General features: G+C 41.9%; 1 protein-coding gene across 4 annotated transcripts in view; it reads right to left on the bottom strand.

The window, feature by feature from the left end:
- The window catches only part of SPATA6 (spermatogenesis associated 6), a 196188-nt gene that overhangs the window by 127197 nt on the left and 41577 nt on the right, over window positions 1–27414 (bottom strand). For 2 of the 4 annotated variants that reach the window (XM_069232704.1, XM_069232702.1), the window contains exons 2-5: window positions 24346–24417; window positions 22090–22371; window positions 5458–5542; window positions 3263–3303 (exon numbers count right to left, since the gene is read on the bottom strand). In XM_069232704.1, coding sequence (XP_069088805.1) covers window positions 3263–3303; window positions 5458–5542; window positions 22090–22371; window positions 24346–24357 — 420 coding nt within the window. In that variant the 5' untranslated portion in view covers window positions 24358–24417. The remainder of the gene's footprint in view (window positions 1–3262; window positions 3304–5457; window positions 5543–22089; window positions 22372–24345; window positions 24418–27414) is intronic. The other 2 variants (XM_069232703.1, XM_069232705.1) reach the window with 2 other exon arrangements.

Below are 27414 nucleotides of genomic sequence, written 5' to 3'. Positions count from 1 at the left end.
CTCTGTGGCCTCTCATAATCTGCCTCCTGAACTACATGGACTGGATGGTGGCCCTGCAGGCAGCTAGAAGGAAATGAATCTTGAAGTCTGGGGCTATTCCCATCATGGCCTTCACTGACTATTTGTTGAAGATCCAGCACAAAGTCTTTTATTTCAGAAGGTTAAACACAAATTTAAAGTATATGCTGCCTTTTCCAGCCTGACAGCAGGTATTTCATGACAGACAATCACTCTTCTTTAATAACTATGAAAGTGTATGGGACTGGTTGGAGGTGCATCTGGCAGTCAAGTGCCCCCAGGCTCTTGAAAACTGTCCTTCTGAGAACTCCTCACTGCACTCCGGGGAAGTGAGGGAGACATGGCCCCCACCATGGCAGACAGGTAATGTGCCCCGGGGTGGCGTACATTGCAGAAGGCCGAGGGTGACCCCCAATTAAATCTACAGATGAGGCAAAGGAGGATCTCCAGAATGGGTGTCAATGCCTTCCAAACTCTGCAAACTAAAACAGGTGATGTGGGCATGCTGTGGACCTCAGCCCATTTGAGCACTAGACCTTAGGGACTGGACCAACTGACCCACTTGCAAACTTTACCGAAGATATCCCGATTTCTGGCATCCAATGGGGGCGATACTCAACACAGCAGACTAATGGATATTTTAGAAGTAGTAACAAAGAATGTTATGACATAGAATACGACAAGAGCAGCTGATTAGAAGTGACCCCCAGCCACCACTACCTGCACAGGACCTTAGCCAGAGCTGTTGATCACTATATGTAGTTGTGTATTGACAATGTTTGTCGATAGATGACTCTTGAGTAGAAGTGTAGGCAGGGGGTAGTTTGGCAGGTGGGGACTTGGGGATTTTGATTCATTTGTGGGCAGGGAGGAAGAAGAATTTCTTTACAGAAGATTATACACAGACCTTTTTAGCCATGCGTCACCACTCAAAGACTAATCAAACGGAGACAGTACATGCCTTCTCCTATAAGATCTTATCTTGGAACATCAATGGACTTAACAACAGGAAGGGGGGCGGGAGGGGGCAGATGTTATGCACTTTGTGAAGAGACATGCTCTTCATCAAGGAGACTGACCTCAGTGGGTACTAGAGGGTTTATCACTCTGGGTTTTGTGTCTGGGTCCTTTGGGTGGTTTGAAGAGTGAGGTCGCTCTGCTCCTTCACAGGTCCTTTCTCATAGTCATTGATCAATGGATCTACAGAGGATCCCTAGGGCAGATACCTTCTGCTTAACAGCTCAATACATGGCCAGCGATGGCCCATGCTGTGGCTCTATGCTTCCCCTGATCTTCTCAAGATTACACTAAAAATTCTTACAATTCTGTGGGTTTATCACCCAGTAATTGGTGTGGACTTTAATACAGTTATGGACATAAAGAATGTTCCTGAACAGAGGATCAGCAGTGCGGGATGATGTTTATGTGTGTGAGGAGGTATACTCATTATTGTTCACACTCAGAAAAAAAATCTTAGGCAACTGCTTGAAAGTAGATGTTACGCGTATTTGTACAATTTTTGTTTAACTGGACAAATACTCGTAGGACACGCCCCCTTAAACATCACAAGCGTCAACAGCAACCCGCTCTGGTGACTATAAACGAGAACGGATCCGCTGATCAGCAATATTCAGGATTTGCGGTACCCAATGAAGGGGAAAAAGCCAGGCATACACTGTGGAGTAGTGAGTACAACTATACCCTGATTGTGGGCTTAAAGAAGCAATTATTGTGTCTTTTTTTCTAGCAAGTGACAAAGGCATCTGCCCGTAAATTTCCTATGGGGCAAGACTATCCCCTTTAAGAAGTAGGTTGCTCTTGTGTCTTTGTGTATTTAGTCTCAGGTCCCCCAAATCTAATATGTTGATTTGTCGAGATTAAGGTGTGCATTAACACTTGACTGTTTTCTAACCACTGGCATATAAGTGCAAACACGGTCTAAAGGTAAAACTAGCTTGAAACACAGAGCTTCTCTCAGTGAATGCATCAGAATAAAACACTGGTGACTGTGTGAATATAACACCACCCTTTTAAAAAAAATATAAAGTGTGCAGTGAATCACACATAAAAATCAATGCATTGTGTACTGGCAATAACTTGACTAATGATTTATATCACTTATTTTCACAGAACCCGAGAGGTAATTAAAAGCTCCAGAGTATTTAATACCAGGAAATGACAGTGAAGTAATGTGTGTTATTGTGCGACTGGAGTGAGCGAGTGCTGCACCCAATATACATCCTACTACTAATATTGAAATTCATAGTACTTTTATGGGATCTGTATGGTCCTGATGAAAGTCAGATAACTATCTGCGCATAACCTAACCTACTGAAACATGATGACATGGGAATTGGAGCCAATTAGAACTCCCTGTTGCATCCCGCCCTGTATTTAATCTACTCAAATGCGCCCTACGAAGAAAAGGTTATTGGGTACTCCTGGGAAATTGCAGGCTCCTGTCAAGTCCTTAAGACTACCATCAAAGTGCTCCCTCCAAAAGTAAAGTTCAGACCACCAAGCAGCATTATCTTATTGCTACTGGTAAGACTACTCTTCAGTTTTAGTGTCTAACCTTTGGGAAACTTAATGGTCCGTCCAAAAACGTTCCTTCTCCTCCCCGTATAGTTTGTGATCGAAAATATCCAAACATCTGTCCGATTGCTGTGGCACAGCCACGCAGCCCCTTTCTTTCACAATGTTTGACACTGTGAGACAAAGGACTTCTGTGGAATAAACCAGGAAGAGGATACTGGAAGGGGAGGAACTAGGGACAGGCTCAGTCCCTCTCCATTTAGTCCATATTTTCTGGTGTTTTTATTTCTGTTCTTGAAGTGGGAGAGATTGTAGAAGGGAAGACTCCTGACAAATTGAATGTGACCAGTGGCCTGTCTAGGAGGAAGCTGTAGGCAGTGATCACTACTCGGCTCCTCTTACAATGCAGTCCACTGACCAATGTACATGTTAGCAGATCAGCCAAGATGTTGAATTTGCTTTGAGGCTATCCTGAAAAAACATGGTTTGACATCCACATATATTTCAAAAGTATACCAAATTTTACATTATTTAAACATTTCTCTTATTTTATGCACGGAGGCACATTTTAGTACGTAACAAACATTTCACATAAAAAATAAAACGATACAATAAATGGCTAAAATTACCAACAAAGCGTATATTGAAATTATACTCAGTAAAATTCTAGACACTTTATATCGCTCACAAAGATTACATGAATTCTTACCAGTGCATTCTTTGGTCTGTAGCTGCCCAGGAGAGAAGGATCTTAAAGAAAGGAACATGCATGTCACCAAAGCTCCTCTTAACATTAACATATTGTTAGCAACAAAGCACCATAGCTCCTACATGAGTCCATGCTGGGAATGGGTACCCGCTTGCGACTTAAATCACTAGACACTCAATTGTCACCCCTGTACAACAATTACTGTTGTTATAAATAAGTGCAACTGGCTTTATTTTTCATATTTACTACCGAATTTCCGTGGACAACAGGTCTCCCAGCGCTGCATAGCAAGGGGACTACGTTATACGTACTGAAAATGTTTTCACCAAAGGAGGATGCATCTCTTTAACCATAGAGATGAAAAACAATTTTTTGCAAGCAGACTCCTGTATACGAAGGAGTGTAGGTGACAGATTTATGTAGTATAAAACAAGACACCATCAAGACGCAGTCAACCATCTGGCCACTACGCTCCAAATGCAGATATCGCTAGAACATTCCATCAGAAATATCTACCTCCAATGACCACCCTTAAAAAAACACATACCGACAAAACCTCCTACATTCACAGCCAAACAGGACAAAACCCCATCACCGAAGAAATTACAAGAAAAACAGCAAAGTAAAATAAATGGAAAATTATACAGTACTGGAACCGTTGTCAATACATCAAACATCCACAGAAGCAAACAATATACTGTCAGAAAAACGTGAACCACAATCCTACTTTGCACAGCCCTAACACCAGCCATTTCTCTTCACTACTCTTATCATTACACAGCTATTCTCTCCCTTAGAGGAAATAGCCATTACCAAAGTCGAACATCCACATTCTACTTAACATCACAGCACTTGACTAGCCAGTCACACTCAAAAACCACTACAATCTGTCTCACGTCCTTGTCTCAAGATCAACCAAAATTGTTGACGGCTCCATCACAAAATCTGAGTTCCTAATATAAATCCTCTCAACAACACACCAATCTTGCTACAAGAAAGCTTTCACTAAGTTTACAAAGCGGCCAATCTGCTTAGTTTTTTTTTTAAGGTTGGTGATTATTAACAAGCGTTTTAAGGGAAGTCGCCATAGGAAACAGGTCACTTGCAGTGGCCGCAGCAGGTACCAAGATCTCATGCATGTTTCCAATGTCTAGTTATGAAGATAGAATACAGATGTGGGACGTTGCCTATTTTTGTGGTCTGAGCCAGCAGATCCAATGTAGAGACCAAGCAGTTTTACCTAATACAAAGGACTCAATCTGTACTGTACCATCCAGGTCCTTGCTCCCTTTTATGCAGCTCTGAGGAGCCATGATCTGTCTCTTTCCATTACCGGCCTAAAGGCCTTGCTGAGCCTGCGAAGGGGGCAGCAAGGAACACACTTGGTGGTTATACTGCGGTCCCTCTGCAACTGTGCAGGTCTGTCAGGGAACTGCTCTGGTGTTCATGAAAGGCTGAATGTGACCACTAGCCATCAAAGCTCTCCCAGTGAAGAGCCTGTGCATGCGGCTCCCACCCGAATTCCTGATTTTGGAACAGCTGTAGGTATATGCTCGTCTGAGATGACACTCTGGCTAAAAGGTGTGCATTATTTGGCCAAGCTTCTACTCTGGTCCTTTAAAATGTCATCTGTTCCTGTCCCCTACCAAATGCCCCACTCCAGCTTAGTATCTAGGGTATGTGCCACAACAGTCTTCCTCACTTTAGAAATTGCTGTATTGTTTCCTGAAACCACCTCTTGACACCTATTTGGAATGCACATTACTACCAAAGGAGGGCACAGGAAGCCAGCAGATGTTGTGTAGCTACTACTAGGTCTATAGGCAGCACGTTTCCCTTTTCCCCTAGAGAAACAAAAAAAATTGTACTTTTAGCCGTGAACATATTTTGCTAAAAAGTAAAAACAAACTGCTAAGCAAGTTTTTAGCATTTTCCTAGACAAAATGAGAAAATGTTACTTTTATTTGCAACCAACTTGGTGTAACTAATTTTAACTTATGCTTAAAGGGACCACACACGCACTGTGACACTGAATGGCCGGGTCATAGAGCACTGAGCCATAATGCCAGCAAAATAAGTCTACAAAAGGGCAAAATATTTAAGGGGATCACATGGAAAAGGGAATATTAAGAAAAAGGCCATCTATCTTCAGCTTTCAAACAAACTCAACAAAAATATGCCGCATTTGGTCTCACCTTCTTGACTGGGCCAACTCTCACATATTCTTTCTCTGGGTGAGCATGTGAGAAGAGACGTGTCGGGTGAAGGGCTTTTTTCAATCTGCAAAGACAAAGCAGAAAATGGAGGGATAAAATATTTGAACATTGGTAGCTACTCTGCAAAAGACAATAATTATTTAAATATTAAGAAAAGGAACTACATTGTATTCTTGACTGGGCAGCCGTCTTATGCCATTTCATATTAGAAGTGCTATAGAGACAGGTTGACGACTTAAATGAAGTCTCTCTTTAAGTCATTTTTACCAAGTAACATTTATAAAACATAAATATGCAAGCTCCTTCCTTGAAGTAACAGTTCTCAAGTACATCTCCATTACAATATGATTGGCAAGAGGAATCGGTGTTCACATACTCAGGCTATCAAGAATATGAAGTTACAGCACCTATGAAACTGCAAAAATGATCAGTCTTTTACGGAAAACGGTCTTGATACATAAATAGCACTTGCTAAAAATTTTGAGCAGTCCAAGAGCAACAGATTAAGGTGTAGAAATAAAACATACCTTGTGAAAGGGAAGTATGTATTTCAAAATGAAGCTGACATTTGTTAGCCCACAAAAGAAAACAGCTTATTCTATTTAACAAGTCATTCTTGAGGACCGCCTTGACGTGTCAAAACCACCAGTCTCTGGATTTGTTGTCAGGAGGCACCACAGTCAAAACTGCTTTCACATGAAGATACAAGCGTTTTTCAGAATAACACTTACCATTGGCTTGTTGATGCCTGCTCAAGACTTTTAGGGAGGGAAAGTCTCTATTTGAGAAGGCAGAGCTTTGTCCATCCCCACTGGTCAACAGCAGGGCCATTTCAAGGTATTTTTGTACCCCATGATGAATAACAAATTTTGTTTCATTCATTCCATATCATCAATGTAGCTAGATGCTTTTCCATGAGGTCATGAGTGGCCTTCAAAACCCCAGGAGGAGGCACTATGGGTGACTCCTTTGAGTTCTATGCAAAGAAAGACAATGCATTGGTCTTTGTTTCACTAGTTCATATCTGTATGAGCTATTGTGGTTTCTGATCACCAGGACTAGAGTGCTACTAAGCTACACTATGGCTTCAATTCACATGTGCAACAAAAATATCTCATTAAATTCTAGCCTTATCATGTTCATGTGTCGCATTAGCAAGAGTCCAGATCTCCAGAGAGGACTTTGCTATGATCTATCTGCCATGCTAATATGTTTTCTAGTCTGTGTTCTTTGAGACACTGAGCTAAGGAAAATCTTGTTGGGTCTGACACATTTCGCTTCCACAGTACAATGTCAAACCGTGCTGGCTTCTTTGGTAAATACCTGCTGTAAGTGAATAAAATATTGTCTCTCTGGTGTCCTCCTTGTCTTCAATGATCCCTTGGACGAAATAATTTATTTAGAAAATCAAGATATTAAATATATATTTTACATCTCCAAGTGTTATCATTGTGGTATCCACAATGGGAGATCAAACTGTGAAGAGCACTAACTACTAGCCATCTTTGTCAGCTCAATCCTAAATCACTCTTTCTTGCAGGGAATGGCCCCTCTTGCTCTGTTGCTAAAAGGTCAGAACACCTTCTGGCAACAAATGGCAGGAAATGGTTCTTAAACAGTAGCTCCATCCATGTTCTCAAATGTCTTCTGGAAAAGATGGTTTGTGCATTGGCTTCTGATTCACGTCACAGTTCCCCTGAGTGATGTGGTGAGGGTGGCAAGGCACATCCTTGGCAGAGTCACTGACACCATTTGTTAGACTGCTAGCAAGTAAGAGAATGGAAAATAGGTCATAAGGTGGGCTCCACAATGCAATGTCCATAGAGTTCAAGCCTAATGCAAATAAATGCATTTGGTTCTAAATATCTGTCGACCTAAACAGAATGGCATAGGGTTTAGGGATTGCTCCAAGTCAGAGAAGTAGAACACTGGGGTGAAGGGTCAACTTTTGTGGGATAAGCTGTCTCCTTGAAACATAGATAGTCAACAGCCTTAATGAGGAGTAACTGGATCACTTTCTTCATCAGGACAAACCATCCTCCATATTCACTATCATCGTACTTAGGAGGAATGACTAAAGGGCCCCAGTTAAGGAAGGTGAAAGTAGAAGAGATGGCGCTCAGCTCTATGGTTTTGAGGGAGCTGTGGGGAGAGATGTCAACCACTAGAACCATATGTGCGATAATCTGGTTCTTACAGAACTGTTACATGGTCCAAGACTGCAACACTAGCTTCAGACTGAAGGCAAAGTTTGGTGTCATCAAAAGAGCCTAAAGCAGCTGAGAAAGTTTCTCTGACGTGCGTACAAGACAGCTCAATGGTACCAACAATTAAGCAATTCAGGAAAACAATGCAGACTCTACAATGAGAAGGCGAACTGGGCCATTCAAAATCTCACCATTGGACACTCAGGAATGCTTTTATGAGAAATGTTTGGTATTACAGGGCCATTATGACTGATATGAGCTTTTAATGCAACAGGAGCACCCAACATCCCACCAAAGAACCTAGGTGAAAGATGGCATGCTCTGAGTCTTTGCATATCCCTCCCTCTTTTTCCCTACGTCCAAATGCAAACCTTTGTTAAAATTAGGACAGGCTGCTGAGGTAGACATGCCTCCCAGACAGCCATAAACACAGGACACTCAGCTGTGTTTGCATTCATCTGGATACAGAAGGGTCTTCCTGGGTAGGAAGGGTGGAGGGTCTCTCCATTACACTTCAAAAGCTAATGGCCTGACTTCATACAAAAGACAGATAACGCTCTACAGATCACCTGGGAGACAGGACTGGGTTGAAAGGGAAACTGGTGCACTTCAAAACCACTCTGACGTTTTCCTCCATTTCAAAGGCATATTTGGCTATATATACTGGGTCTGTGGCCCTCTAAAATCAGACGCTTCTAGACCTGCAACTGGACTCTGTCAGAGGGACTGCTGTGCAGCCCAAAGGACTCATCTGGACTGCTCTGCTGGAAGGGTTGATGTTCTGCTTGTTGTCCAGCTGGCCCCTGACTCTGGTGGAAGGACTCAGCTTTCCCCCACAAGTGCTCTCCAAGGGCTTGGACTGAGCTTGCCTCCTGTTCTGAAGTCTCAGGGCCATCAAAGACTTCACCAAAGGGAATAAAATCCAATGTGTCAGAAAATCGACAACGCCTGCCGGATCGACGCAGCGCCTGTGAGGAACCAAAGCGGCGCTCCATGAAACCGACACATCACCTTGCTACGTGGAAAGAAAAACGCATCACCTTCGCCGAGCCGGAAAAACCTAAGCATTGCTTTACTTTCCTACACATTTCCTCCTCTTCGGCCCTCTGCGTTGTTATTTTTGACACATCCCAGGTACTGCAAGTTAAAAGGATACAACCACAGATTCTTCAGGATTGCGACTCATCTAAACCTTTAAAAAGGGATATCTTGACATGTGCATATTTGATTTTTCTTGTTTTGGTCTTATTGTATTCAGATAAACATTAGCTATTTTCCTAAACTGGTATGGAGTACTTTTTGTGGTGTTTTCACTGTGTTACTGTAAGAGTTTCTGCACAAATACTTTACACATTGCCTTCTAAGTTAAGCCTGTCTGCTCTGTGGAATATGATGAGCCCCTCCCCCACCCCTTCAAATTGTGATGATGGGAGCCCTCAGGTTCCCGTATGTCACTAATATTAACAGGTCTCAGGCTTGAAGAAGTGGGGCTGAAGGGAGGGCCACGTCTACACATCAAAAGGCTGCTTAAGTCTTTGCAGAAGAAAAAAGCTCTTAGTTTATCAGGCCACAATACAGAAGTGGGTAGGGGTAGGGCGGCTCAAGAGAAGTATGAATAATGTTTTCAATGAAAGAGTTGTGATGTGTGGAACCGCTTCGAAAAGAGATTACACCGAAAAAAAACAACAAAAGGGGCCCAAAACGTCCTTGGACAAATGTTATGTGAGCAATGAGAGAAAAGGGTGGAACTAGAAATCAAGATGGATCTGCAAATTTGCATCAAGAGAAGTCAGGAAATGAACAGAGTGCATGTGCGCAGCAATCCTCTGCAGTAAAACATTTCTAAGCACAAAAGAACTGCTTGGGGGAAACAAACTAAGCAGGTGTGACTCTAGAAGGCAAGGAAACGGGTAATGCATTATGAGGGTGCCAGAGGTGCCGCCGCTGCCTCTGGCATACATACGATTTCGCTCACTGCAGATTTGTAACAAAACGTAGGAGCAGCAAGAATAGGAAATACGGGGGTAGGAATGCAAAAAATAAAACGACTATGTCTTGCAAAACAAAGACAAAAAAAGCTAGTCACATAGGTCTTTTTCATTATTTGCTTAAAGGACAAGGCTGACCCCATTTTCAAAGTCTCAAGCATCGGGGGAAATCGTAACCCAGAAAGCTCTGTGAAAAGTTTTAGGATGGCATTTTTAAACTGATGCATTTGTAAAGCCTTTTCTCCCCTCAGGCCTATTTTTTCTTTATTTGATGCGGAAGGACTTTGCACAGCTTCTACCCCGAGGAGAAACTTGTTTCAAAGATAACTTACTTGAAATTATCATTTATCTAAGAGAGGAAATCCTCCTTTCCATAACGCATTATGAGCTCCTTTGAAATCCTCTCTTGCTATTTCCAATACAAATGTCAATTTATTTCAAGTACGATTAACGGAGCTAGTACACTGTTTTGTGTGCTCTGGAAAAACAGAAGAAGGACTGCAAGGAGTTAAGCACAGGAGACATAAAATGGCTTGATCTTGTGCACTGAAAGTGGCTGACACTGAAACTTTATATTACATTTATTACCATGCTCCAGATGAACCTGTGACCTGATCTATAAAATTAATGACATTCAAAAACAGAAGTGAGTTTTAAATAAATGGGAATAATACCCTCCCTTAAAACGCAAGGAGTGACTGGCTAATAGATACCATAATATACAATTGAAGGAACTAAGGGCTTCCAAGATTACAGAACAGCTTCCGGCCTTGCTTTTTGAGGCCCTGCACCAGCCACTCATAATAGTTTCCATCAGTTCTTTTCCCTGACTTAACCAACCCCTCTCATGCCCCATTCTTCCCTCTCTCCCCGACCCTTCATCACATCCTCTACTGGTCTCTGCCTGAGCACCCTTTACCTTCTGTGCTCACCTAATCTCCTTGCTTCCTATTAATTTTCTCTGAATTGTACTGTACTGTATTGAGGCATCTTTGTAGCACTTACTACCCCTATATGAGGAGCTAAAGTGCTTGCTTACAACTACACCATGTGAGGTGTGTAGTTGTAAGGATGTTGTCTCTGTTTTGATCCTATGTGGGAAGTGTTTCCGTGTCATGCGTGATGACCTCTGTTGGAGTGTAAACATTATTTGTAAAAATGTGTCACTAACAAGTAATACGAAATAATAAACCTAACATGTATTTAAAGGCCTAACTGAAAACTGTGCACTTTAAAATAGTACCTTCTCTGGTGTAAGCCACAATGTGGTTTAACATGAAAATAATTAATAAGTAATGAAAATGTATTCTGCTTGAACATAATTAAATATACTGACAAATATATTATTAACGTGTACTAAAAGATTTATGGTTTAAACTTATTATGACCTGTTTATTCTTCATGCTTACCACTAGTTTAAAGGCCTCACGCAGTAGTAATTTTCCAGAGGCACGTTGTTTTAAGGAAATGCTAGCTTTGCAAAAATAATGTTTCTTCAAGCATCCTGTATGACTTGCACACTGTGGAAAAGTTAAGTTCTTTGCTTGTTACAATATTCTTTCCTAAGATGAGATGACAACGTACGTAAAAACTAAACAAAGGGTTCAGTGCTCAATGTCTTGTTTTCTATGTAACATTTTATATTTGCTCGAGTTTCATTTTTGGCAGGAAGCATACTTTATGTTTCCAGGTAGTTTTAAATGTAATTAATCATGGAAGCTGATGTCCCGAGAGGAGAGAGGAGTAACAGCGTTAATCCAGTCCTTGGTGAAGAAAACGTGAAGAGATACATCTGATGCAGAGATGAAGTTCACTGGTTGCAAACGAAACCACCTCACAGTCATGACCATTAGAAGCTTATTTGGTAACATTTGAGATTTTAATATAGCAATGTTTTATGTGACGTAAGTCAGTTCACCATTTTCCAAGCTAGGAGATGCTGCTTAGTTCTTGCATATTGATTCTAACAGTTCAGATATACCAGGCCCAACTTTACTGAACTGTTTCCCTCTAATGTCCTGATACTGTTTCCGGATGTTCCGGATGTCCCTGCGCTCTGCTGAGGAAGTGTCTGTTGTTTGCTGATCCATTTAGGAGAGCTATAACCAATCTGCATTTGTCTTTCTTGAAGGTTTTGTTCCCTTAGAAATTCCAACCGCATATTTTGGTTGGCGCCCTAGTTAAATGTTTTCCAAATTAATTGTTGTCTACTTTTCCTTTTTGTATGAACCCACACATGCTTTTCGAATTAGAGTGCTGGTTAGGGACGCCTGACTCAAATCTAATTATGAATGTGTATTAATTGATTGTGATTTCATTCAGTTGCACAACTAAATGTATGCCATTTCTATTTTTCACTTAATTCAATTGTTGTTGTGTATTATTCTTTTGAAATGTCTTATGCTAAATGGTTTAATTAGATTGAGATTCTTTAGGGGTTTTGGAGAGCCTGTGATGTTTCTTTATTTCTATCATTTGATCTTGCACATGATTTATGTGATCTTAGCATTGTTAATCTAAAGGGCAATACATGTTTAAACTTTACTAAACTGGTGTGGTGACTCATGGTCACATAGGTCATGGGGTGTTGAAATTACTGACTCTTATTGATTATGTTGATTATTTAATGTTATATTTGATGTCTGTTAGTTTTACAGTGTCTATTTGGATGATTTCACACTCCTGTCTGAGTCAAAAGGTCTGAGTCGACCTCTGAGGGTAATAGATGTTTTACCCTATACATGTTACATTATCATAACAATATAAAAGCAAATAAGGTCTGACATGCCAACACCTCCAAGGTGCAATTAACGCGTTATGCCATGCAGTGCCTAGCACAGTTTTGGATGACGAAGTGTGAGAGACAGAAACACATCTGTATGGTTTTCAGCATACTTGTAGCTTTGAACAGCTCTGTAGGTGCTGTTATGGTATTTCGTATGATACAGTCTCCTTATGGATGAGAGCTAGACCCCCTCCAGTTTTAACAATATGATATTGGTTAATGATCTGAAAATTAGGAGGGATGGCTTTGTGGCAGTGGGAGCTAATTCTTCACTGAGGTATGTTTTTGTAATGAAGGTGAGGAACAGTGTTGTTTCTGAGAGTAGTTGAAAGATGTTAAACTGATTTTGCACTGGACTGTCATGAGCTGGTACGTCTGGAGGGAGAGAGAAGCGGATAGATCTACTTAAGTGGGCATTTTTATTATCATCCCATATCTGAGTGTCTTTGTGAGATATAAAGAAACGGTCAGATTGTATAGATGTTAGGACCTGCAGTCGTGGACTATGTTAAAGTCCTCCAAATTGTCCAGCACTGTGTGGCAGATCTAACCAGTTACTCTATTCCTGTTCATTTAGTGATTGCTGCTTTTAAATGTTTTTCTTTTTTGGGGAGGCTATGTGCACAATGAAGAGTGCCTTGAACATTGCCTTTCTAGCTATATGTAGCCAGTGGTGTGATTGCAGGACTGGATGCATGCGTTCTTTTGGATGAAGGCAGGTGAAGAAGCCTTGCAGCGGCATTTTGAATGAGCTGTATTTTGCGTACAATGAAAGCGGTGCACCAAGGTCTAGGCTGCTGGCATAGTCAAGCTTGGCGATTACGAGTGTGAGGAAGGCTTACTGTTTATATTGGTGAGCAAGGTATAGGAAGATGTAACAGTGTTTCCATTGTGTAGTAGGCACTTTTTGTGATGATGTTAACAAGTGGTATCAAGAATAGGTCCAAATCAATGAATACTCCTAAGTTTCTACTGTCTCTTGATGTTGTTGGAGGGGCTTCAAGTTCCTTAGTCAATATGGTGGTAGGCTGGTAGATTTTCCAAAGTCCACAGGTCATAATCTCTGTCTTTGTGGTATTAAGCTTTAGATGGTTATTCATCATCCATGTGTTTATGGCACAAAGGCAGTCATTGTTATCTTAACTGTAGAGGTCTTCCACTTTTAAAATGATTTGGGTGTCACCTGCATAGCCGCAACAGGTGAGGTGATATGATTTAATCACATTTTATAATGGGATAGGTAGATATTGATGAGTAGAGGGGATATGATGAGCCCCTGAGGAACATCACAGTGTTGTGTGTGAGATGATGATGTGAAAGGGGGTAGGCAGACTACATTTTGTTTGTCAGATCAGAAGTAATCTAATTTGAAGCATTTTCATGGATTCCGATATCCTGAAGTATTTGCAGTAGGATGTGGTGGTGGACAGTGTGAAATGCAGCTGATAGATCATGAAGTAATAAAGCAGCTACTCCACTTTTGCCCACTGCAAGTTTCAGATCTGCAGATGGACATGATGGTGAGCTCTGTGCATCTGCCTGGTCTGAAACAGGGGTGTTGATCCGACAGTAAGCTGTAATGTTCAGTAAAGTTAGACTGTTGAGTAAACACTGCTCTCTCGATTTTTTTTCCAAAGAATGGCCCATTTGGTATGGGCCTGTAGATTGCTGGGTCAGAGGGGTCAATGTTTTCCTTTTTGAAGAGAGTTCTGATGTAGAAAGTTTTGAGCTCAGGCAGAAATGAACCTAATTCCTGGAATTTGCTGAGTAGGCATCTGGCTATCTCACCTGTACAGGTTGAGCGAAGGCTATCTTTAAAGATTTTTGGCGATTCAGGGAGGGAAGGTGATACTGATGGTCTGGCTGCAATGATAATATCCAGTAAATCTTTTTGTGACAAGGTATTGAAGGTATGCACTGATGGATGATTACTGGTGTCTCTTTCTGTGGTGGTTAGGTCATGTGTTGTGTGCATTCGTCTTAAGGTACTTTTCAATCTTTGTCATTTTTTAGATTAATTCTGTGGAGATATTGTCACAGAAGTCTTGTGATCGTGGTGTTTCTGTGCATAGTGATCGGATTGCAGAATTATGTTACAATTTTATGGAGTTCTTTAGATGGACAGTATGCTTAAGTTATGTGTGTGGATTAGTGGTGGCTTCTTGTGATACTGATGTCTCTTTTGTAGCCACTGTTATACCACAGTAGCGTGCTTTTGTCTTTTTCATCTCCTAACTTTCATTGCAGTATACAGAGTTGTGTTTTCATTCTTTTGCTGTTGTCATTAACCTATGTGGTACTCTTGTTCTTGGTCAACCCTAGATGTGTTTTTATTGGTATCCATTTGGCCACTGTATCGTCATCGAGGCTGTCGTCGATGAGGGATTTGGGGGCCTGCACTGCAGATGCATTGTGCAGTGACAGTTCCGATGAGGCAGTGGCTGCGAAGCGATGCAAGATTTTGCGACAGAGAAGATCCACATAGTGTTGATGATATGTTGGTTCTGCTCTGGGTTGCCCTGTGCAGCAGAGAGGATGCATCGATTCTGCTAGGTCCACAGAGGGTGAAGAACACCTTAGGCCCACTTCCAAGGGTCTGGGAATTGGGTGGTACCACTTGGCAGAGTAGAACTCACAGATGGCGGAGCCCAGGGGCTGCGGTCAAAGCTGTTGGAGCCTTCATTCCTGGAGGTTAAAGTCAGGAGGCCAGCCAACTAGCCCTTTACTCTGGGGTCCTGGGTTAAACAGATGCAGGTCCAGTCCTTCTTACACAAGCAAGAAGGCAGCATGTCAGCGCAGCAGGGAAGCAGTCCTTCTGTGCAGCAGTCCAGCGGAGGGGACATCCTTTCAGCAGCACAACAGTCCTTCTTCCTGGCAGAGTATCCACAGGTCCAAAAGTGTACTTAAGAGTTGGTGTTTGGGTTCCAATATCTATACCTGAGCATTTCTTTGAAGTGGGAGAAGCTTATAGAGGTTTCCCTTTGAAGCCCCATAGCCATCCTGCCTTTCCTCTCCTGGCTGCAGCCCTTTGTGTGGATGTAGGACACAGCCTATTCAAGTGTAATTATGGCTGTGCCCAGCTCCACCCCCCCCATCTGCCAGTGATGGCCCATCCAGGCACACCTAAGCTCTCTGTGTGTGGCTGTCTAGGAGGAATACAGAAAGCTCAACTGTCAGCTACACCCCATCTGGTGAACCAGAGACAGGCTGAAGGCATAAAATAGCTGAGGCAGGAAAATGCCAACCTTCTAAAAGTGACATTTTCAGAATTGTAACCACAAATTCAACATCACCATAACACAGGATTTTTAATTATAACTCCAAAGACATGAAACAGGAACTAGTTACCTGTTCCAATTGGGAAATTACAACTTATTGAATGTCATCCTAATGGGAGAGGTAGGTCTTGCAGCAGTGAAAAGCAAATATAGGAGTTTTTTACTACCAGGACTTGTAAACCATAAAAGTACACGCCCTACTTTTTAAATACATTGCACCTTGCTTTCTTGGCTGTCCAGGGCCTATCCTAGGATTGACTTATATTCATTAAAAAGAAAGGTTTGGGCCTGGAAAAAGGTTAATTTTTCAAGGTCGAAATGGCATCTTAAAACCGCACACATAGGCTGCAATGTCAGGCCTGAGACATGTTTAAAGGGCTACTTAAGTGGGTGGCACAACCAGTGTTGAAGGGCCAATAGTAGCATTTAATTCACAGGCCCTGGCCACACACAGTGCTACATTTCTAGAGACTTACAAGTAAATTAAGTATGCCAATTGGGTACCAGCTAATTCTACCATATTTGGAGGAGAAAGCACAAGTATTTGAGCACTGGTAAGCAGTGGTAAAGTGTGCAGAATCCTTATAGCAAGCAGAAACAAAGTCAGCAAACAGGAGGGTTGAAGGCAAAAAATCAGGGAGAAAGCAATGCCAAGGATGCCTGGTCTGACGGATGTTTAATGTGTTTGCAGCTTTTGGTGGAGGCGAAAGGGAGGTTGTTTGGTTAAAGAAATGAGGACTTTGAGATACGTGTGTGTGGTTCATGGTGTTGTAACTACTGTGCTGTCAGATGATTTGTGTGGAGTTTTGTTGGTAATGTATGACTAGGGAACCTTGTCATCACACGTTCGCATCTTGCCTCGAATTTTAGTTTCCTTCTGGCAAGTGACATTGTGTTTGTAGGTTATTTCAGCTGTGGTTGTTGAATTGTTGTATTGTTGTGTTGTGTTGTAGTTGTTTTTGTTTCAGAAAACAAAAATCAGATGGTTGATGAATTTTTAGTAGATAAAGTAACCTCCTTAACCGGTTGCCCTTTACCTGGACGCCTTTTGTTAAACAGCCCTAGGTAAATATCCTGATGGTCAGGTACCCTTGGACCAATGGAAGCCCACCTCTAATTGGGCAGTTAACCACAGTCTCACATAAAGGAAAAACAACAGAGTCAATTCAAAGCCACTAGATCCACCTTTTGCTCAAACATATTACAGTGGCATTGGAGCCGTCCATTTTGACAGCTTTGAGTAAGCATTAGAGTCTTAATCCAGACTATACCTATGTTGAAAAACTACAATTACAAACAAGCAACTTACTTCTCTATGATGGAATCGTCAATGATAAGCTAATCTTCCAAGGCAGTGGGAAAGCCACGGGAATTACATTTAAGGGAAGAGGAATAAGATTGCCTGAACAGATTTATCAGAGACGCTTGACCCTGGAGTTCGAGTATAAATACTACTGTCTTAAAAAACGTATGGATTCATAGTCAGCTAACTACTCTATAAGGTATGCCAATGTGGACAATGATGAGGAGTGTAATGCCAGTCTCGCCTCCAGTGAAATGTCCCGTTGGCATTTTGGTTACATTTACACAAAGTGCAATCCGTCAGACCGTGGACTCTTAAGATGTTACTAAGCACGTGTGGTGAGCAACATAATTGATTACACTTTCACATCCAATTTAGTTTTGTTTAAATAATCAAGAAAGACCCTTTTTGCAAGCAGGGATAAAAGGCATTTCTACTGGGGAAGATGGATTATAAATCAGATAACTAATTTACATGAAAATTCGATAGCAATTTCATGAGATGGGAGCAATGGTGTCTTAAAGCAACCTTACTCATATGGAAGCTAATGAGAACACAAGTTTGGTATCTCTTTAACTTAAGGGACCTATGGACCTATCAGCATAGAAAGAAAAATTATTCATATGTTATCTGTTTATGGATACAACCACGTTCAACTGTCTATATTTGAAGTGCTGAGGAGCAAGGCTTTACAGACTCAAGATTTGTGTGAGGTCTTGGATTGGAGAACAGGCCTGCAAAGCAATCTCAGATGTGGTTCTTCTGAGAGCTTAAGCGGGTGTAGGAGCCACAGCAAACCCTAGTGCAATCAGGATCCTTTTGGTCTTGATCACTTTACCTGGTTCAGCAACTCTCTCTGACATTCATTCAATTGCTAGAAGAGCACGAAGAAAGATGTATATAGATAGCATTACCCGACTCTGTCTGTTCCCATAGGGAACACAAATATGCTACATTTGGTGCTTTCTGCATTTTGGGATGTTGGGCCAGTCAAGTTGCCAGTACAGTTTCTTCTAGGTGAGTATGTGCCGCCAATCAGCTCTGTTGTCTTAATTTCTCCATTTCAGGAAAACGTTTAAATCACTTTTCACACATTTAATATTATGAAATCCCATTTTAAATAACAATTGGAATTCAATTACAAAATGCCTGTAGATAGACAGAACAAAGTTTGAGAGCCAGTGATCGCAAACATAGATGCTGATTTTCAGAGCTAACAACAAAGAAATGTCAATGTATTGAGTTGTGTTGCCAATGTTACGATGTCCCTGGAGGACATGGCAGAGAACAAAAACTACCACTCAGGGAAATGAGATGTGAGCAGATGTGTCATCAAAACTCTTGTTTGTACCTCATATTAACCCTCCATTCACACTTCCACCCTCACTTGCTTTTATTAACACTAAGGTAGGATACATGCATTGGTAATGAACAAGGGGGATGACAAGGGGGTAGCGACTGAAGAAACAAAACATTACTCTCCTTTAACCATAGTTAAGTAGCCAAGGTATTTTATAGACTAAAAATAATGTGAATAGTTAGGAGTCCTGCTGGTGTCTACTGATAACTACAAATGAATGCCACTAAATAGGTCTTGTATTTTGTTACACTCAACTCTCAAAAACTGAAATTTACTCCTGCAAAACCCTGACATTAAGTCGCCATTCCCAAATTAGGGGTAACAAGAGACAGATATGATGCCAGACATCTATTTCTAGGCACGATATCCCAAACCTTGAGGAAAGAACTTGTGACCAGGAAGTTACATATATTCTCTCTGATGTACTCTCGAAACCCATGGGACATCGCCCAGGATGCGGTTTATGAGATGCTCATCTATAAAACACCATCATTTATCCAATTTCCTCCAATTCCACTCTATCAAGTATCATAGCTGGAAGAACTGGTAGATGAGGCACCCCAAGACCACCTGGCCTATAATGCTTAACATTGCCTTTAGCTCAATCTCAATGTTTTCTCTCACCAGACACAGGCATTACAAATCCCTGTAATCCTTTAATGTCGGTACAGTTCATAGGTAAAGTACAGTCTGTAACGCACAAAATTCTAAGGAGGACAGTCATCTTTAAGTCCTGCTATCCTCACTATCAATGACAACATATGGGAACATCAGGATGGCCATCCTAATCAGGTCTGCCATAGTCTCAACAGTACAGACTCATAAGTTGCGGGTTAAAGTAATACCCAGGTAATAAATGTCAAATGTTGTCAAACAAAAGAGGGTGTTGGGGGTTGCACCTCCATGGTTCTCAGTATTCAGACTCCCGCAGCCGCCAGTAGGGACCATCGGCTTTACCCAGATTGTTATGAAATCCAGACAGTCCTTGAAAGACTTAAGCTTGACTTGAGCAAGGAGCACGCAGGTTCCAGCAAACTAATCAGAATGCCATTAGCGAAAACTGTGACCTTGAACATGTCATGCCACAACTTGACTCCATTTATGGTGTTCATTTGAGTTGATCTTCTGAAGCAGATGTTTTAAAAAGAGGGCGAAAAGCAGAGGGTAGACAGGGCAACCCTGGAGAGTACACCCACAAATTACCACAATCTCTGTAGCTGCACATTTTGCTCTTGGTTTAACACTTGCTGAATCCGAATGCATGTAGGCATCAATATGGTGCCCCCGACTCTGCTTAACATTTTCTTGGATTCAACAGGGAGCAGTACAGCATCTCGCTCTCTGCAGTGAAATATCAACGCGAGGCTGTGTCTTCGTTGTATTATCGCTGCAGTTACAACTATGGGTGAAACCAGGCTGATCTGTATGTAATAGCAAAAGGAGAAGTCCATCCAGCAGGTTGCCAAGATTTTTGCACTTTTCATGGCTTCTGGAATGAGCAATGATAAGGGCTGGTACGAACAGCAGAGAGTTAGTTTCTTGTTTGGGTTAAGGGTCAGATGGTGCTTTACCCCACCGTCACAGAAGCCACTAAACAATTTAGTCAATGGGGGACCATCCTGGGGCAAAGGCTTTTGTTCAATTGGGCTGAAAAGATGTTCATTCCTGGGGCATAAGCTGGCTTCAGTTGCTTTACGCCTGCAAGACTTAATTATTGGTCATCAGTGCATCAACAGAAGAGGTTTTCAAACTGTCATAACTCATGTCATGGCTGGGAGTAGGTGTGAAAGGGGGTTCTAAATATTCTCCAAACTCCCCTGCATATCTAATAAAGAAACACTATGTGGATAGTTTTACACCTTAGGGAGACCAGGTTGCCCATAGCATGATGGAACTTCTCAAGAGCTCTGTATTTTCTTCTCCTCCTTCACCTTCTCTACCTCTCCTCAGCTGCTCCTCTTTACCTTCCTACCTCCTGCTTCACCTCTTCTCTCCACTGCTATTTTAAACACCTTTCATGACTTTTTTGAGCTTGTGCTAATCCAATAGGTGCCAGGCTTTCCTGATAAATGGAGCTCCTCTGGCAAATGCACAAAGGGAAAAACATAAATCCAGACACGGCTCAGGAGAAAAGGAGAAGACCCAAACGAGAAGCCGCACTGACTCTGTTTGTAATTAAAATCACCATTACAGTAATGCACACATTCTACTGGTCAAGCTCCATTGCCAGGTTAAGTAATTTCTCTCCTATTCATTATTCTGGCCCTCATTACGACTTCGGCAGTCTTGCAAGAAGACCGCAGAAGCCGCGGGTGCCACAATACCGCCAGTGCTGGCAGTATTGTTGGCTCCCTATTATGAAATTTCTGCTGGCCCAGGGGAAAAGTCACATCAACATTGCAGCCGGCTCATAATAGAGACGGCGGCAATGTTGATGTGCAGCAGCACCCGTTGCGCATTTCACTGCCCGAAATTCGGGCAGTGAAATGCGCGATGGGGCTGTGCCTGGGGGCCCCTGCACTGCTCATGCCAAATGCATGGGCAGTGCAGGGGCACTCCGAGTCCCCCTTACCGCCAGCCTTTCCATGGCAGTGTTTACCGCCATGGACAGGCTGCTTTGTTGGGGACTCATAATCCCCAGGGCTGCTTGCAGCGCTGCCCTGGTGATTATGACCGCCTGGCAGAAGCCTGGCAGTAAAGTGGAGGGGTCGGCGGTATGGCCGTGGCTAATGCGCCACAGTCATAATACACTGGCAGAACATCGCCAGCCTGTTGGCGGTGTTACCGACAGTGTTCCTCCAGCCGTTAGGGTCATAATGAGGCCCTCTGCCTGTTAGGAGGGAGAAAGGTGGAGAGGAAAGAGGTAGAGTGGGGGGGGGGGGAAGAGTGTGGGCTGAGAGAGAGAGAGAGAGAGAGAGAGAGAGAGAGAGAGAGAGAGAGAAACCAACCATATGCAACTGTTTTTGCAATGTTCCCTCTGAACAGAAACACAAACAACCAGAGATCAGTTTTAGGCTTGTTTAGAATCATCAGTGACTGCAGCTCCCAGCACATTGTGGGCTTGGGGATCGACATCTGGGCATACTTGTTCCACTTAGGGTGTCTCAATGAGAAAAACAAATAAGGTTTTCTCCAGCGTTCTTCTCACCTGCTTCTGCCTACCAATCTGGGAGTCTGGATCTTGGAGTCAGCAAGCGCTCACATGCACATGAGCCAGTGAAGTAAGCAGCAGCACAGGATCATAGGACACTTGGCATAGCAATGATCTATGAACTAGGGATTTAATTTAGCTTTGTATTACATCCAACAACAGACCCTTTTCCCCTTGGACTAAGTGAGGGGAATGAGAATGCCACTCTATAGCTTCAACCTGCAAGCGACGTGCAGTCTGGGCAGGATTGTTGTATGGCAGGGGGCAATCCATCCGGGATGAATGTATGACCTATACAGCACTCAAAGAGAACCATACCCTCGCCTTCTTACCAGAAAATCCTCCAGGACTGGCAAGGCCAGAGCACCACTGATATTTGCATTAGTGTGCTCACTCAAAAAGGGCTTCCTATGCAGGTCTAAATTAGGACTTGAGTGGCTCTCGAACTGTAATATTTGATCTTTTCCTTAAGAAAAGCATATCATGGAGTGAAATCATCTCAATCAAAACAAGACAGATTTTTAGAAAAGAACACATACATGTCTTACTACAAATGGAGGTTTGGAGTCTGTTTCTTTTTTGAACTCATATGGGCCCAAATGTAAATGGGCTAGTCGCTGGCTAGCGTCATCCGACAGCCCACACATTCGTCTTTTTGTATAAGGAGATGGAGATCGCGATTTGGAGGCTACTGTGGGCTGCTCGTAGCTTCTTGCTCTTGACGAGGTCTCTTTTTTCTGAAACAGACTTGACACGTTCTGGGAAGCCTTTGTCTCTAGTCTTACGACTGGTGTTGACTGATGCACTTTGCTTAAATAATTCTGAAAAGTGAAGGTCAAAATAAAATGGTTTATCTCAGAGTAACAACATGCATAAATTGTAAAAAGAACAGCAACTTGAACAAGTAAACGGTGAAAGATATACAGACACAAATCCTCTTAAATGTGTACCTTAAGGAGAGAAGTAAGGATAAATCAAAGTGTAGAAAGTCATCGACTAAGGAAGATGCCCGAGGAAGGGGTCGAGCTGAGAAAAAAGGAATCTAATCAGTTGATGACTTTTTATAAAAAGATAAGTGTGACAAAGTAGGAGGCATTTGTCTGGTTGAGAGTTACTGGGTGGAATGGTGAGATTCAATATTTATTTCCAGTAAGCATCCGCTTACTGGAACGAGGGTACCAGACATGAAGGTGTCCAGGGGGTACAAGGATGATGAGGGGTATTGAAGGAGCACTTGATGAGAGCAGTGAGCAAGCTGTTGGGTCAGGCGGAATAACAGTGAGCATTTGATAGTACCAAGGTGGTAAGTCACTCAGTAGAATTTAAGTTTGATAACTAGGTAGGGCTGGTTTCAGAAGTGTCAGAGGCAGGAATAGTGAACATGAAATGATCAGATGAAAAGATGGTGATGGTGGGCGTGTTAATTAAGGAACTGGAGCATTAGGTATGACAATGTGTGGGTGTTGGAGTGGTCATGATTAGGGTGGAGCTGGGAGAGAAGATTCAGACTGTGGTGGACATCAACATGCTAAATGATTAAGCTATCTTTGTTGCAGGAAGACTTAGCATTCCACCCAATGAATATGAGATGACTTTTGGTAAGGGTTTATGCTTTATAAAAGAAAGTGTGCTGGAGCAAGAATCAGGGTAAATAAGGAGTCTGGGAGGAAGAAGACGTTCAGGCCCCTGACATACGCATGCGAAAAGTGTGTTTGGTAGAAGTGGATAAATGGGAATACAAGAGAATCCAGATTGAAAGATGTGGTGATCTGAGATGTGGTGATCTGAATAACAAGTGCCCACTCAGGGGGACTGCGTAACTGGAAATGATAAGATGGATGCCGGGGAGAATGAAAAGTGAGGGGAAGGGAGGGCTCTGGAGTGGGGGTTGGCAGAGGCACACACTACAAATAGATGATTAAATAACTAAACTGTGTAGTTGGGAAGGTGGGGTAAGAAAGGCCACCAGGAGACTGGGGCACACCTAAGTAACCAAATATCAGGGCCATTCCACTTTTAAGAATATTTAAACCATAGCGGTTTATTGTCAGTGCTAGTTTGAGACTAGTACCACTGCAGAAAAAATATTCTCCGAATCAGTCTCGACGGTATTATGGACAAGGGCATAACCACATTATTTTAAAATAATTGTGACAGCTCAAGTTTATTTACCCTCTTGGCCAGCCATCTGGCTACAAAAGGTTCCATAACCTTTGAGTGGGCTGTGAGGAGGGTGATACGTCTGACATTCACCATCTCGATGAGATACAGGAAGGCTTTCTTCTAGGAGTGGTAGTTTTTTGCAGAACGGAATAACTGTAACCATCTAGCGTCAGTAACTGATAGCAATGCATACAATTAGGACCAGAGCAGCATAGCTGAGACGAGCAAGATAACTGCCCTGCTAAACTCACTCATACTCCGTCAAAGGATTTTGCATCCTTAAACGTGCATAAGTGAGAGGGACGCCTAATCTTATTGGTTTCGTACAGTACCACTTGGAGTCTGTACTCGCAAGAAGACCTCCCAGAAGTCACGTCCTCAGTGGCTATCTTAATGTCATCTTCAGTTCCATACCTCTCCACCATGGGACAAAGTCAGCATTCTAACACCTTTTTAAAAATCTTCTGGGTGACGTGTGCTATCAATGATTTTCCACCCCCCCCCCCCTCCCGATGTAAGCATAAATCTCCAATTTAAAAGTGGTAATTGCATTAACAGAAATGTGGTCACGTTCCTTTTCATGTGGTTGCAAGGCAGACGTTTATTTATATAAAAAAAAAATCTGCACCAACCTGTTGTTGCATCTTTATCAGGCACTCTTTAATGCAGAACAGTGTAGACAGTTCCAATTTCGCACAAAAAGCCTTGAGGTGAAAAAAGCCAATAATTAAACATCAAGGTCTAGACAAAGTTGCCCTGGAAATAAATGTCACCTGATGTAACAAACCAGTTCTTATTTTCAAGTATCTCTTTTGTTAGACTCAGCCTTTAATAAAGATAATTAGAAAGGGCAGTACAGCAATACTAAATGTCAAACAGATAACATTTGCATTTCTGACAATTCAATTACAGATGATTATATTGCTTTTGTACAACAATTAAGGGTTGGCTTTTATTGCAAAACATTTCCATGGCAGCAGCCGCTGAAAAGATTGCAAGTGCCATACTGTGCAGCAAAAGTATTAAATGATTAATCAATTACACTCAAAATATGCAACAGCGAAAAACTGATATCCTTCAATTCAACTGCATTTTTCCGGAGTTAAATACCGGGTTATCTATCTGGGAATGTTCTTTTTGTGAACTGTGATAATATGCGAGCCTGAATGTAGGCTACTGACATTGTATGACAATTAATAAAGACAAAGAGAGAAAACAAAAAATAAAACGTAGGTAGCACGCAATGCAAATATCTGACCACAGTGCAATACTCTCTCAGTTAAATGTAATCCCTTCGTTAGTTTCAGTGGCAATCTAAAGGGCACATACATTAAACATCTTAAAGATGGCCTTTAATCAAGGCACGTTTCCATTACCGAATGCATTATAAACCAAAAACAGTATGCAAGCTAAAAAAAATTAACGAAATGTTCTCTGCCAACAGGCTACAGCTTCTGACTGTCAATGAGCACTAAGAGTGGACAGCGTCTGGATGGAATTTAACCGCACTTTGAGACATTTTTGACTTAGCGAAGTTTTTTCAAGATTTCTTATGTATTTGACTTGTCAACGGCCAAGCTCTCAGGTAAAGGATAGCACAAATGTCGCAAAATATACTATGAACCCATTGTTTTGCAGCAGAAGGGTCACTAACAATATGGTTTCCACAGTATGGACTGATCACCGCATGATTTAATTATACAGGATGTCCTCGAATCCGAAAATAACAACAAATTCGAATCAACGAATCGAATAGACTTGATGTCCAGAATGTAATAACACATCAATGATTATGCCACTTTATTCAACTAATCAAAGATAGTCTACTCCCACACATGCCAATAGTGCATGGAGGACCCATGTCATTGACCCAGAAACCAATTGGTTCGAAAATCAACCCAAAGTTTTAAAAACTTTAAGACAAGTGGAATGTGAATGGAACAGATGCGTGTAGCTGATAAAACCCAGATAAAGGAGTACAAATTCCTTACTGTAAAGGCCAAATCAAATGTACACAAGTCAGACATGTACAACAGAAGTTTTCCTCATACAGGACGCCTTTAGTAACACCTATATACATTGAAATCGCACCACAGCAGTCACAACAATTAGTACAGAAGCACCCCTGTTTTCTCAATGAAAATAATCAGAAAATATCTGACACTGAAGAGACGCAAGCATCAAGGCAAACATCCGACCAAGAAGAGGTCAGGAGAACTCTAAAGAACACTTGGCCATCCTTTGACATTCAGGATTAAAAGATATTAGAAAAAGGAAATGGTTACTTGCCTGTAGGGGTAGTTTTCTGGATTCACATGCCATGCTTTGCATTGTTCCGCCATCTAGTGGTTGGGATATGGAATTTCTTGGGTTTATTAGAAGTGCCAGTTTTCAGTTTATAGGGTCGAGCCTGCATTGCATGCGCTCGCGCATGCGTATGCGTATGCAGCGAGACTCTTTTGTATTTAGAAAAGGCCTCGGAGCCCTGTCAACTTCACGTCAGTGTTTTTTATTGGTTCATGGGCTTCCCTAATAAAATCTGCTTGCTTTCATTAGTCGAAGGCATGCATATGTCATGCCTTTTCCTGTGGCTAGCCCTCCTCGAGCGCAGCGACCAAGTAAAGAAAACATGGGAGGCTCACTGTTTTCCAATGGGGCGCGTGGACTTTTTTTTTCTCTAATTTACGAGCGCGATCTCGCTTGGCAGAAGTCGAGCGCTTTACATACTTGATTTCACTTTTTCGGGTTATGTACATAAATGCACTTTTGCCCGATAGGTGAAAAGTCGGGTTAAGAGTTTACAACGCGATCAGCTCTAACATGAGCAAACGCGAGACCCGTTACATTGTAAATGCTTGTTTTATTGTTGTTGTTGCTGGGCGTTCACAGTCTCTACCAGTTGTTGTTTGGACCTTCCTCCTGTGACGTCAGCTGCTGCTCCCACCCAAAAACTCTGTTGTTGGTCACCATCTTTAGATTATTTTTTTCCTGCCTCATCTTTTAGAAAGGCAGGTGGGTCACTTGTGAATCCAGAAAACTCTTCAAGCTGCAAAACTACTCCTACAGAGAAGTAACCATTTTCGTTTTGTAGCAAGAATCTTTTCTGGATTCACATGCTTTGCACTGATTTTGTAGCAGTTGTCTTCATTGTGCTGGTTGGGTTGAAGATGAGGTACACTTCATAAATAAATGCTTCAGTAGTTTTTGGCCCACTTGAGCTTTTTAATTAAATTGAATAACAATGTAATAGTGTTTTGTAGATGTGTACTATTGACCATGTGACTGCCATGCATATATAATTTAATGGTGTATTAGCTAAAAAGGCTATTGCCGCCCCTTGTTTGCTTGTAGAGTGCTCTTGATTTTCCTTGTAGTAGGATGCCAGCATTTTTGTGAGGCAATTCAATTGTTTGAGTCATCCACCTTGCAATTGTTCCCTTTGTCATAGGATCTCCTATACTGTTGCTGGAAAAAGAGACAAAGTTGATTTCCTTTCCTGGTAGGTTTTGTCTTCTCTATATAATACATGATTGCTTTGCGTGCATCTAATGTATGTAGAGCTGTTTCAGCTTTTGTTTTTGGAAGAAACTAGGTGTCTCAATGGACTAATTTATAAGGAATTGTGAAATTACGTTGGGTAGTAATTGTGGGTTTGTTCTTATGACCATTCTATCTTTATGAACTTGAATATATGGTTCTTG

Source organism: Pleurodeles waltl, chromosome 4_2, assembly GCF_031143425.1.
Source record: "Pleurodeles waltl isolate 20211129_DDA chromosome 4_2, aPleWal1.hap1.20221129, whole genome shotgun sequence".
NCBI lineage: Eukaryota > Metazoa > Chordata > Amphibia > Caudata > Salamandridae > Pleurodeles > Pleurodeles waltl.
Note: the sequence above shows the minus strand (reverse complement) of the source record. Positions and strands in the feature narration are given on the sequence as shown.